This window comes from Strix uralensis, chromosome Z, assembly GCF_047716275.1.
Source record: "Strix uralensis isolate ZFMK-TIS-50842 chromosome Z, bStrUra1, whole genome shotgun sequence".
Lineage (NCBI taxonomy): Eukaryota > Metazoa > Chordata > Aves > Strigiformes > Strigidae > Strix > Strix uralensis.
Genome location: NC_134012.1, coordinates 77,717,555 through 77,730,857, shown reverse-complemented (window position 1 = coordinate 77,730,857; position 13,303 = coordinate 77,717,555). Strand labels below are relative to the sequence as shown.

Genomic DNA, 13,303 nt, shown 5'->3' with positions numbered 1-13,303 from the left:
CCAAGAAGGCCAATGGCATCCTGGCTTGTGTCAGAAATAGCGTGGCCAGCAGGGACAGGGAAGTGATCTTACCCCTGTACTCAGCACTGGGGAGGCCGCACCTTGATGACTGTGTTCAGTTTTGGGCCCCTCACTACGAAAAGGACATTGAATTACTCGAGCGTGTCCAGAGAAGGGCAACGAAGCTGGTGCAGGGTCTGGAGCACAGGTTGTACGGGGAGCGGCTGAGGGAACTGGGGTTGTTTAGTCTGGAGAAGAGGAGGCTCAGGGGAGACCTCATCGCCCTCTACAACTACCTGAAAGAAGGTTGCAGAGAGCTGGGGATGAGTCTCTTTAACCAAGTAACAAGCGATAGGACAAGAGGGAATGGCCTCAAGTTGCACTGGGGAAAGTTTAGACTGGATATTAGGAAGCATTTCTTTAGAGAACGGGTTGTTAGGCATTGGAATGGGCTGCCCAGGGAGGTGTTGGAGTCCCCATCCCTGGAGGTATTTAAGAGTCGGGCTGACATAGTCCTTAGGGATATGGTGTAGTTGAGAACAGTCAGTGTGGTTGGACTAGATGATCTTCAAGGTCTTTTCCAACCTAGATGATTCTGTGATTCTGTTATGGCTGGGACCCTGTGGGAAGAAGCCCCCACTGTTGTAGTTCAGCACTGGGAGGGTTGCAACACGCACGGATGACCCACACATCTGTGCGAGTGACTCATGTTGGAGTTGGTTTGTGGAGGACTGTCTCCTGTGAGAGGGGGACTGCGCTGGAACAGGAGAGGAATGCCAGAAGTTTTCCCTCCTCTGAGGTGGAAGAAGCGGTGGGACTGACTGCACCCCCCATTCCCTGCCCACTGCGCTGCTGGGAGGGAGGAGGTAGAGACATTGGGTGCTAAGCTGAGCCCAGGAAGAAGGCAGGGGTGAGTGAAGGTATTTTTAAGATGTGGTAATGCTTCTCACAGTCCTACTCTGTCTGTTAAGTGTTGCTGTTAGTGTCTGTATTAAATTTATGTTCTCTTTTTTCTTCCCCTAAGGAGTCTGGTTTTTGCTTGTGTCTTAAAGGATGAGATCAACCATCCCTCCCTGTTCTTGTCTCAGTTTCCTGGGTCTCTTGCTTCCCTCCTTCTCAGCACTGGAGGGAAGACAGAAGTGAGCAGCATCTTTGCTTATTTTCCCCTTCTCAGGGCTGGGGGGAAGGAGGGAGTGAGGGCCTGTGTGGTGCTCAGTTGCCCTCTGAGCTCAAACCACAACATTTCCAAAAAGCAATAATGAATAGTGTACCTCACCAAGACTACTGAAGAAACTCAGGGGACATCCTCACATGCTGAGCGCCATCAATGGGAGTAATCCACGACTAAGAGAATCCCAAAGGGACATGGGCGAAGGCTTGTAACGTTTACTGTCACAGGATCAGGAACATTACAGTAACAGGAAAGGGAGTTTTAAAAATGAGCTAAAAGATGTGCCTGGTTATTTATAATAGAGGAACTAGATCACATTCACAGTGGATGGGCAGAATTATGCACAAAAACAACACAGAAAAATACATCTGTCACAGCACTGTGAAATACAGAAAACACCAGCTTTGGCTAACCACCCCTCCTTCCCTTCTCCTAACTTTAAATAAAGGACTAGCCTGTTCTTGAAAGACTGATTTGATCAAAATCTTTTCAACTGCACCTTGGCTTAACTGATGAAAGAGCTTGGTTTTTAAAGGTTGAATTTATCTTTTGGAAATCTGCAGCCACTGTATGAACAATAAATGAAAGTAAGAGAAATTCTGTTTTCTTTTTTAAAAGGCTGTTTCTGTGGGTCCCTGTAAAGTGCAGCCTGAACTGCTCTGAAAATATTAGATGTAGCTGTGCCATTTAAAATACTGTTTTGCTGAAACAAATATAAACAAATTATATAGGCTTCAGGAAGGAAAAAATAGAAGACATATTAATACTGGCAAGCTTACTGTCATGAATATTGCACTTTGGCTGAACAACATATTTAATAGGCTTCTGGAAAAAAAAAAAAAAAGTGTTTTAAGCTTTAACTCTTCTAGAAAGGAATTTTCTTCCCCCCCCTGGAATTTGAAGTCTCACAATCTATTTTTTGGATAAATAGTATTCATATACTTAAGTATTTACGTATATTGCAATATGAAAACAAAACACAAGGGTTTTAAGCAAGTGCCTTGTAATCTTTGAATAATATTTGTCCTTCTACTTTATGTAATTAATCGTTTGTTTTCTTTTGGTTTTCTGTACATCCTATTCCTCTCCGAGTTTTCCGAGGACTGCCCTCAACTAAGCGAATTGACTAGGGCATAATGTAAGCCACCGTCACTACTGTGCGTGTCATTCGCCGACAATCCTGAAGAGGGTATAGTTGCACAACGCACTGCTCCTTCTCTCCTGAAACACCGTACTTCAGGGACACATTCAACTTTGAAATCAAAAGACTGATTAATCTATCTTTCTCCATTCCCCGTTGTCACACTATTAAAAGTTTAGGACAGAAAAAGAGCATGCAAAGTTCTGAATCTCACCTCCTTAGTCCTCCAAAGAAGTTATTTAAATGCATTTCTGTGCAATTCATCACTATGTTAACAACCTACAGATAAAATAACTTAATTACAGTTTCAGTCAGGTCAATATCTATCAAGAATTTTAAAACTGCACCACATACAGAAATTTCACAGCTGAAGACGTATGATCCCTAAATGAAAGATGTTATTCCACTAATTAACCAGAGCAGCACTCATGATGTGAGCTGCTTCCACTAACCAGACCTATGTTTCAAGCAAATGCAGTCTAAATTACCAGCACAAATGCAGGAATCAGCTATAATTAATGAATATTAACAGGAAAAGAAAACCCACTAAGCCAAAACTGCATTTTCAAATACAGTATACTGGTGGAGTATCTGTTATAATCCAAGGAACAAACCCTCATAAATTAACATACACTATTTGGAAACAGATAAAATTATTTCTAGCTGTTTCTTTACCAAACAGCATTCTGAATTACCTGAATTCATTTTTATGCATTTCAGCTATTTTCTTCTCAAGCTTTTGTGACTGCTTTGGAAAAATCTTGAAGTCACTGATGTAATTCTCTGGGTGTTCATCAGGATCATAATCACCAAGCTCAGCTAAACAGATCCGAAATACAAAACAAAACAAAACAGAAAAATTCAATTGCAACATTACTTAATAAGGAAAAAAGTCAGTAAATACAGTGTAATTCAAGGTACTTCCATGATTGGTAAGAATCCAGCATCTCTCAAGAAATGCTACTTTGAAGAATTGATAGTTAATTGAAACAACAAAATTCTTATAACTGCTACTTCAATGAGTTTCAAGTGAAGTTCATAGCTTATTAAATGCTGCAGTAATTAGCAATCCTAAACTATTTTCTGTGGCAGAAACATACTCTATAAAACAGAGGCATAGGCAATGTTCCCCCTTTGAGTACCTGTCATTCTGGTATCAGGCAGAACTAAAACAATGCACTCCAGATTCTCCTCTTTTTTACATCAATTTATTCTCACTGACATGGACTGCTTTAATTCTGTTCCAGCAGAGAAACACAGGCTGTAACATTATTTAAGGTGGCCCACAGTATTCGATTTCTCTTCTAAAAGATGTATCACTTAGGTACCCAAACATGGCATTTGGTGTTTTGATTTTCCAAATAAGCCTGTTTTAATAAGGTCTAGACTCAATCTTGGTTTCGATACGCTGCCTTATAATGCATTAAGAGCTTCACTCATGTTAAGGCAGAATGAAGGGGACTTCCGCACACATGATGTCCCTAATCAGACATCTAGCTAACTATTTCTCTATGTGCAATCCAAGGCATATACCTCAATTTGGCCCTAAGGAAATGATCAGGACAGAGAGGGAAAGAATAAAAAAAAAAAAAAAAGAAAATAACTTTCTTCTTGAATTACATCCACTATTTTTGCTGGAGATCTCATCAAACAGGTCATCTTTACCATAAGAAAGGGCACTGAATGACACTTTTTTCTGCTTAGTTCAAATGGACTAGGCTACATTTACATCCAGTATTCTGAACAGAATTTTCCTTTATTTGTAACTGTAATCTAACACCGATGCCATATTTTTTCACGTAAATGCTAAGACAACACATTGGCTTTAATTTTTTTTTAAGTTCCAGTTTGGTTTTAGTTGGATAAAGGACCGAATTCCTTAAAACACTTTACAGTGCATGTCAATGCAGCAAAACAGTACAACTGAAAAAAAATATAAATTATTGCTACCTATACTCCTGCAATGGTTTTGAGCTTCTCTTTATACTGAACACACCTATGAGTTAAGTATTTAAAAAAGCCTGCTGCTTGTACTTACCTTGCACAATACAGGCACCCAGGTAGGCAGCATCAGAAAAAGAACACAGCAAACGGCCATGGAAAATGTCCCTTTTTATTTGTAGATATAAGAGGTATCTGAAATACAATTAAAAAGATTGGGAAATTATGTGGCATCTTTTTGTAACAGATATAACTTATCAGTGTGAAAACAGATGTGCAATTATTTTTTCTCTCTCTTGCTACCTTCAACAGCAGCAAAAGAGGTAAAGTGCAACCACAGGAAAAACCAGATATAAACCAACAGATTTTTCTCAATCACAATAAAATAATGACAGCAGAAGTAACGAAAACTCACTAAGAGCACAGAGAGTACTTTATTTAAAATGTACAGCTGTTACAATGCTCATTAGTAACATGAAATAAATTACAGTAATGTAAGGTAGTTTGAGCACACCCCCTCTCATTAAAGACAGGTTTACACAAGAAAGTATCTCTCTCTGTGTCACTATAGACAAAATAGCACATTGACCACAGTGGAGAAGATTTCTTTCCTTTTTTTAATCCATGAAGAATTCTAGATGAAGTTTTGAGGCAGAAGCAACTCCCTGAGGCCCAGGGGGGTGGCAGGCACAGGGGACCTGCCTGGGGTGAACCTCCCCCATTCCTCTCAGAGCAGCTCCGTCACAAGAAGAACTGGGGAGAAGAAAACAAAAGGCTCCCTCTAATTGCCCTCCACCTCCAACCAAAGAGCTGCATTATTTCTAATAGCAAGAGGACAGGCGCAGTGACAAGGCCATTGCTTTCTCTTTTGCTTTCTCCTTGTGAGAGGAGCCTCCCAGAGATGGACCAACTCACAGCCTAGCTACCTACTCACAGCTCCTTTCCCAGCCACCTACCTGGTTACAGCTGCACCACTCAGCAGCTTCACCCCTCTGGGAAAATAAACCACTTAGACATTGCCTTAGCCAGATAAAGTCAACTATCTAGAGGGTGTTCAACTAACAGACTCAGTAGCTTCTGCAGACCTTCAGGACATTCCTTGATGCTGCCAGTCCTCTCCAACCTTAAGCTACAGTTCAGCCAATAAAAATGTGCTTTATGAATAACACTGATGTCAGACATACGTTGCCCCACTTACTTGGTTCTGTGTGTCCCATGAGCTCCTGCACCAAGTAGCTTATCTGAAGCTTACAGTGAGTTCTAGATTTAAGCAAGATTGGAAGTATTGTCTGAAGGGCAAGAGAAATTTTTCTCCTTTTCTTGGATTGTTACTAATGCTACATAAATACAAGGCAGTTATCACTGAGAAAAGCAATTTGTTCTCATTGTGAACACATCCATTCACTGCATTACAGTATTACAAGTTTCTACAGGAACCTTGCACTTCAAGGGCTTTTATTTTTCAACCCCTTTTTTTTCCTGCAATCAGTGTTCTGTAACAGCTCAATAATTCACTTCCATAATTTGGTACAGATAGTTCCCACAGGAGAACTACATCAGGGCGAACAGAAGGCCTCCGTGAGATGCAGTAAAAATTCTTAATCTGCAATGATAGCCTACCAGAAAAGGCTCAGTATATTGATGTAGGTACCATACATAACTTAGGCAGATGAGTAGTCCCATCCTAAAATTTTTGCTAAGTGAAAAATAGGGTTGTGGTTCTCCACGGTGATGATTAGCTTGAGGCCAGACTGAGTTCACCTTTTAAGAGGTGATAGAAAAAGCCACCTATGAAAGGGCATCCCAAGATTTCACAGCATGGCTTGTTAGCTGAGCTGGAAGGTCAACAGATCACCACTGACAGCGCAAGTTAGTGGTTTCTATGTTTGAAAATTACTAGAATGAGATATGAAAGTAAATAGGCTTCTGGAAAAGCCTATTAACCCACTGGTCCTGACACACACGAGGCTGAAATGATAATTAACAATCTGAAGTCTCCGGACTGTGCCAGATCTGACACCAGCTGTATGGATGGAAGCAAATGCTATGAAAGTTACTTCTACTTTTCTAGGAATACTTTGGAATTTACAAGAAGAAAAAATAGTTTTGCACGAAATTCTTTCCCATGTAACAGGATTAGGCACCAGTGCTGCCACCTTGACCATCTATTACAAGCCATTATCTTCAGAGCCCAGGGAGAATAGAAGATCTTCAAGAATTGACTCAAAGTACCTATTCAAGAATCAGGCAGCCTCTCTCTTTCCTTCTCTCTCTCTATTGCTATGCAATAAATCACAAGTTAGATTCCTGAAGTGAGATGGCAGGGAGTCGCCCTCCTGTCCAATATACGGTTATTTTGTGACAATAAACCTGAAAGCACACATATATTAATTAAGTAGAATTCAAAACCATTTTTTTTTAATATAGGGGGACAGCCATAAATACAACAGTTTGTGGTGGGTTACTAAGGTACTACACTGGTCCTTAGGATCAAAGGCAACAGCATCATTGACAGAAACCCCTCAGAATGAAGGCAAAACCACATTTCTATGTATTTCACTAAAATTCTATATAGATGAACTTGGGAGTTGGGGTGGGAGTGTGCATACTTGTGGCATTTCTAAGCAAGTATGTTGTTGCTGACCAGATCCTCAATGTCATTATTAAATTTCTGCATCCATAATAGTCTCAGTTATATAGACTAATCTTAAACAAGAAATGCATGGGTTTATTTTTCCCAGAAAGAAATCAAACAGGAATAAATATAGGTTTTATACTAGTTTCTGTTTAAGCCTGTTTGCAATATGAAGCTATCAAATTTGTCAGAAAAATACCCCCCTAAAGTTAGCTTCATTACAGTAAAAAATAATATATACTCTTTCAATTTAAATTGTCAATATACACATGTTTGTCAATTAAACAAAGTTAATTAAAATGTATTATTATCCATTCCCTCCAGCTAAATCACTGGCTCTGCAAGTTGTTCAGAATGAAAAAAAAAAAATCAGAATTAAAAAATTGCAGAAAATCCCCATTATAATTTTTCTGTAACTTCAGTATAGCACATTTTTCTCACATTTGTCTCCTTAACATACCAGGAAATATTTCCTTTCTGTTACAGTTGGGAAAACAAATACTGATTCAATTTTTGCTGAGAGGTATGTTAACAAAAAATAAATAAGAGTAAGCAGAGGATACCTAACCAAAACAGCACATAAGATATAATTTTAGGGAAAAGAACATCTGTGCCTCAGAGCTGAAAAAAAACCAAACAAACAAACAAAAAAAGAAACATCTCCAAGACAGACGGCTGCAGTCAAGAGGGGAAAAGAGGCACTGAGCAGAGTTCACAGTGGAGACTGGAGAAATTGTTAGCTCAGACACAAGGGACGCACTTGCACTTATAAGAAGGGCAGGGGAATGAATACCCATGCAGAGCAGAATCAGAGAGTCTGAATGTGTTTTTCAGAGACCACCCACACAGCAAGCTGCATGGGATGCTGTTCATCCTCAAAGCAAGAAGGGTAGTCTGGAACAAGACTAAGACATTAAGGACTACTTTCAAATGAAGGAGATAAATGCACTTTAGACCGAAAGCCAATGTTACAAGCTTTGCCAAAGGTTGGTTCAACTTCATACATTCCCTATAATCCTGATAAAGAAATTTATGTCCCAGGTCACCAAAGATCTATGAACACATACCTGACTCCTGGATTAAGTAAGGTTTATGCACGTACTTAAAATTGCCTACAGTTACAGAAATAACTTGCAAAATCAGATCTGATTTTGCTGCTCCTCATGTCCTTCCACACCAGTTGTTTTCTTCCAAGCCCTGGCACAACTTTATAGCCTGATTTACAGCCCTAAATACTCAGGCTTACCAACAAGCTAGTAAATGTATGCTTCAGCACTTATACTCGCAAACGTCTATCATTGGAATAACCTCATTTCCATCTATTATCTGTTTGCAATATAGATGACTCAACTCCGGGTTAGTCAAGCCCCTTCTGCAACTGCAGATGAAGGGTCAGCAATATCTATTCTTGTTTTTAAGCAGGCTTCATGACACCCAGAGACCATGTTGGTAACTGCTTAACAGTCAATATATTTATCTATTTTAAGACATTCAATGAAGCAAGGAAGCTTTCCCGCAGCCAAACTTTGTGGTTTGTCCACAGTGGTTTTTTCTTGTGTTAAGTCACTTCATTTTATTCCAGTAACAAGCGTTTCTCCCAGTGTTGTTGCAGCCTTTGCAGCTGATAGACATGGTCACCTCGAGAGATCCAGCAATGTTTCAAAAACTGTTATCTTAGCGTGGTGTCTGACTGACTGCACCAGTCTTTCCCATGCTACTGTGCATACTCAGGTGCAGAGTAGCAGAGGGCGAATTAACATGTTTACACAATTCCTGGACTGGGTGTCCTCATCCCCCAGGAGGATTTACAAGTTCTTTATGTATATTATTCTGGACATTAACTTTGTATTCTGTCTCCTAGAGTAGCTATCATCAAGTACAGTGCAGGAGCACTAGTTTCCTGCCAAAGTCTAACCAATCTAACCTAAACACTAATTACTACATGCACATATGTAATACCACAACTAAGAGAACATCTTTTCTATCCTTTACAGTGCCACCTAGATAAAAGGCTAATAGAAAAAAAAATTATATTCTCTAAAAATATATTGCTTGTCTACTTACTAATATTTGAGAAGTATTTTGATACCTTATGTATTAAAGAAAAGCCATCACTCTATTTGCTACTGATAAAACACAGAGTTCATAGATAGATCTTGGAGTCATCACAGACAGGTCTTTGAAATCATCAACTCAGGGTGTAGCAGCAGTCAAAAAAGCCAATAAAAAGTCTGTCATATCAGGAGATACTGTGAACAAGACAGAGGGACATTTTGCCACTATTTAAAGCCTTGGTGTAATCACATCTTGAATCCTTTACCTAGCTGTAGCCTCTGCATCCTAAATTGGACGTAGCTGAGCTTGATACAGAGGACAATAAAATGAGTGAGATGATAGAGCCCCCCTTGCAATGAGAGATGGCGGCTGAGGGGGAATAAGAATGGGTCTTATGAAATCTTGAGGGTAGTGGTAAAGGCAAATGCAGAACTGCTATTCACTGAATCCTGTAATACTAGAGCTGGGGTGAAGTCAGTGAAATCAGGAAATTGCTTAAGGCAGACAAAAGTACCTTACACAGCAGGTAGTGTCTCAGAAGGCTGTGAAGAAAAACAGTATTACTACATTCAAAAAAAAGAATGATTAGACAAATTCATGAGCAACAGATCCAGAAAATAATACTAAAATGAACAGGCAGAAAACATTAACATTCCTAATATAATAATCCAAGGAACCTTTTAGTGAATTTGGGTGAGGAGGAGATCATCTATTAGTTTTCTTGTTTTTCTGGAACAATATGGAAGTTTTGTTCACACTAGCCTGGTTTAAACCCATCATAGCATTTGTAAAACAAGTACACATGGCAATAAGCATGCCACAGTGATAGAGCAGCTGGCCTTTCAATCCACCAAATCAGTCATAAGCCAAATTCTAACAGAGGAATTTGGAACTAGAGGCATAGCCATCATGACTTCAAAACACAATCTTCATTCAAACACAGGAAACAAGAAAAAATATTTCTCTTAAAAGATCTAACACCCAAAGTAGTAGGAACTACCTTGTTAACTTTTTTTGGGGAAACTGCATGACTGTCTTTTGTGTTAACAAACAGCTGTAGGAAAAACCACCCTCCTTGTTCTACACCTTCTGGAAAGAAGTACTAATGCTAGGGATTCAAACATAACCAAAGTTTCAGCATCCCATAACTCCACCCTGAAACTATGTCCCTCCTAGACTTCCAAAATCATCAGAGAAGCTCTGCATCCATAGTATTTAAAAAAAAAAAAAAAACCAAAACCAAAAAACAACACCAAAACTATTCCCTCAGAAGAAAATAGTCCATTTTCTGCCCTGGGGTGGGAATAACAGCTTTCCAGTAATCTTGAATCTCTTATCCCTGTGGTCAGGAAGATGACTGCCACTTGGATCTAGCAATACATGAGCCTGTCCTCCTGCCTTCAGAGCTGGCCAGTGCCTGCATTACAGTGTATGGTCTTTCCTTGGGAAAAGGGAAAAGTGTGAAAAATTACCATGCCAGCCAGCTGCTTGACAGCACTGGCTACAGGGTAAAAAAAATCTTTATTGCTACACAAGAATTCATTCCACCAAGGAATAAAGAGGACAAAGGAGTGGTAAGGGATAAGCTTTGTTCTGGATACTGGGTATATAAAAGCCCCACCACAGCATAGGAATAGATTCTTCTGTACAAACTTCCACAACTGATCTGCATCTTCTCAGCTCTCCTGCCTTCCCCTCAGAGGACCACAAGAGGACCTCTGAATGTGAAAGGTCTCCTCCCACAGGCACAAGCTCCACAAAAAAATTCAGGACTCTTCTGGATAATTTTTTTCCCCACCCTGAATGCTATCTGCAAGTCTGCCAGCATTAAGTGCTCTTACTAACAACTCTCATTCATTTTTAAGATGTAGGCTATTCAATCTGATTGTGAGCCCAATACTATCAAAACTATAAACTCACTTGTCAACTGCCAATACAGCCTCGAGAAAGCCAAAACTGACAAGTGAACTTGCAGAAGCATCAAAACATAGCTACCATTGCACATCTCAAGAAAGGCAAGACAGGATACCCAGAGAGGCAGAGGTATTCCTAAATGATGCCTGGAACAGGGTTCAGTAGCACAGGCCCACCTTATATTGGATCACCCTTGGAAAAATAAATATATTGTAAGACTTTTCAACTTGCAAATACATGGCTGATACTCAAGCATTAACAATCAGCTGCACCGCTATCAGTCTCAACTAGCCTCCTGCTTCTGAAGGGAAAAGCACCAGGCTCTTTCAGCACAAGGCAATATCAAATACAGCTGTGTGAGATAGGACTAGTCAAGCATTGCAAGTGTGCAGCTGTATCGTTCTTCCTTGGCCAAGCTAGCTCACTCCAAGCTCTTGAATTTGCCATGTTTACATACCCCAAGTCTTTGTCATTTTACAATACTTCCAGTTAAGCGTTTTTTTATCTGCTTTTCACAGAATCACAGAATCATCTAGGTTGGAAAAGACCTTGAAGATCATCCAGTCCAACCATTGACCTAACACTGACAGTTCCCAACTACACCATATCCCTCAGCGCTATGCCAACCCAACTCTTAAATACCTCCAGGGATGGGGACTCCACCACCTCCCTGGGCAGCCCATTCCAACACCTAACAACCCATTCTGTAAAGAAATGCTTCCTAATATCCAATCTAAACCTTCCCTGGCGCAACTTGAGGCCATTCCCTCTTGTCCTATTGCTTGTTACTTAGTTAAAGAGACTCATCCCCAGCTCTGTGCAACCTCCTTTCAGGTAGTTGTAGAGGGCAATGAGGTCTCCCCTCAGCCTTCTCTTCTCCAGACTAAACAACCCCAGTTCCCTCAGCCGCTCCTTGTACGACCTGTGCTCCAGACCCTGCACCAGCTTCGTTGCCCTTCTTTGGACACGCTTGAGTAATTCAATGTCCTTTTCGGAGTGAGGGACCCAAAACTGAACACAGTCATTGAGGTGCGGCCTCACCAGTGCCGAGTACTGGGGCTTTTCTTGTATCAAAGTACTCATTACACTGTTTTATGACAGTGACTGAAGAACTGCTTCTTGGATTAGGAAATATGGATTAGGAGAAAAGGGCATGATGAAAGCTAGTTGAAATAATCCATCTTTGGTAATTCCACCAGCTACTCACCCATGCCCTCTTTTAGGTCTCTTTTTTCTACAATAATCATGGATTACTGCTGATACAGTATTATCTGTAGCATTTTAGATCATAGCATTGGGACCTCAAATGACTTTATATTCTCTCATTTTAATTCTACACACACAGTATAATGTAGGGATTTGGAGATAAGACGACATGAGGCCTTGGTCTGCTTTATTCCATAAGAAAGAACAAACATTTATTTACTACCTAAACAAGAACACTGAAAAGAAATAACATAACAAAAAATTGTCCCCATGTGTGACTAGTCTTTGGATCCATCTGTTCATACTCCCTTGACTGTTCCCATTCTTTTCAGGAGCATCTCAGGCTTACCCAGCTGTGGATCCTCCCAGGGCTCTGACCTGTGATCACAGAATAGTGAAGACAGGCACAGAGCAAAAATATCTGTGCTTTCTAGAGAGTGTAGTGGGATGCTGTGGATTCAATGATCTCTGTAGCTACAACTTCCTCCATGCCTATTTTATATCTTTGCATGCCATGTCAAGAGAATAATCTTGACCATCATAGTGAACTCTGGAATATCCTTTTTTCTGCATGTGGTTCCATGCACATAGCTAAAGAAAACCCCCTCTCACTATCAAGCCTATCACGCTCTCTGGAAAAACAACTGGAATGCATCAGAAAGATGAAAAAAAAAAAAAAAAGGAGTAAAGGAAATTAGCAGTAATGCTGAAAATGTATGTATTGGGCCTCTACCTCAATCCAAGTGTATGACTGGGACTCCACCCCAATCCTGTGTAGTGTCAGCCAGAAAACAGGCTGCAGAGCAGGTGCTGATTTAACATGAAAAGAAACCAAAATGTTTTACAGGTATGCGTGGCAGGAAACAAGGGAGATGTGAGGACCTGCTTGTCATGCTGCAATTGCCTAATTAAAAACTAGTAGTTATTACTCTCATTAGGGATGATCAGTGAAGACAGTTAAATGCTGTTTTCTGAAACTGAAGTATTGTTCTGACTTCATGTCACCTGTAAGTGCTAGACAATCAGATCTAGAAAGCCACAGACGTACCACTCAGAACAGCCTGACATCCTCCACATACTACACATGAAGCAGAAGTCAAGCCCTCAGAGACAGCCACAGCATAGAGGAACATCCCTCTTCTACTAAGGCTGAGCATCTCTCTCTGTTTAAAAGATTACACAAACTGTTCAAAAATCCATATTCACTGTTTGTGTTGCAATCTGCTGAGCCTCCAGCATA

The 13,303-nt window shown here is 40.3% G+C and overlaps 1 protein-coding gene across 4 annotated transcripts in view; it reads right to left on the bottom strand.

Annotated features, from left to right (window-relative positions):
- FRMD3 (FERM domain containing 3) overlaps positions 1-13,303 on the bottom strand; it is a 147,043-nt gene that overhangs the window by 44,681 nt on the left and 89,059 nt on the right. For all 4 annotated transcript variants that reach the window (XM_074856360.1, XM_074856362.1, XM_074856361.1 and 1 more), the window contains exons 5-6: positions 4,351-4,448; positions 3,008-3,131 (exon numbers count right to left, since the gene is read on the bottom strand). In XM_074856360.1, the coding sequence (XP_074712461.1) occupies positions 3,008-3,131; positions 4,351-4,448 (222 nt within the window). The remainder of the gene's footprint in view (positions 1-3,007; positions 3,132-4,350; positions 4,449-13,303) is intronic.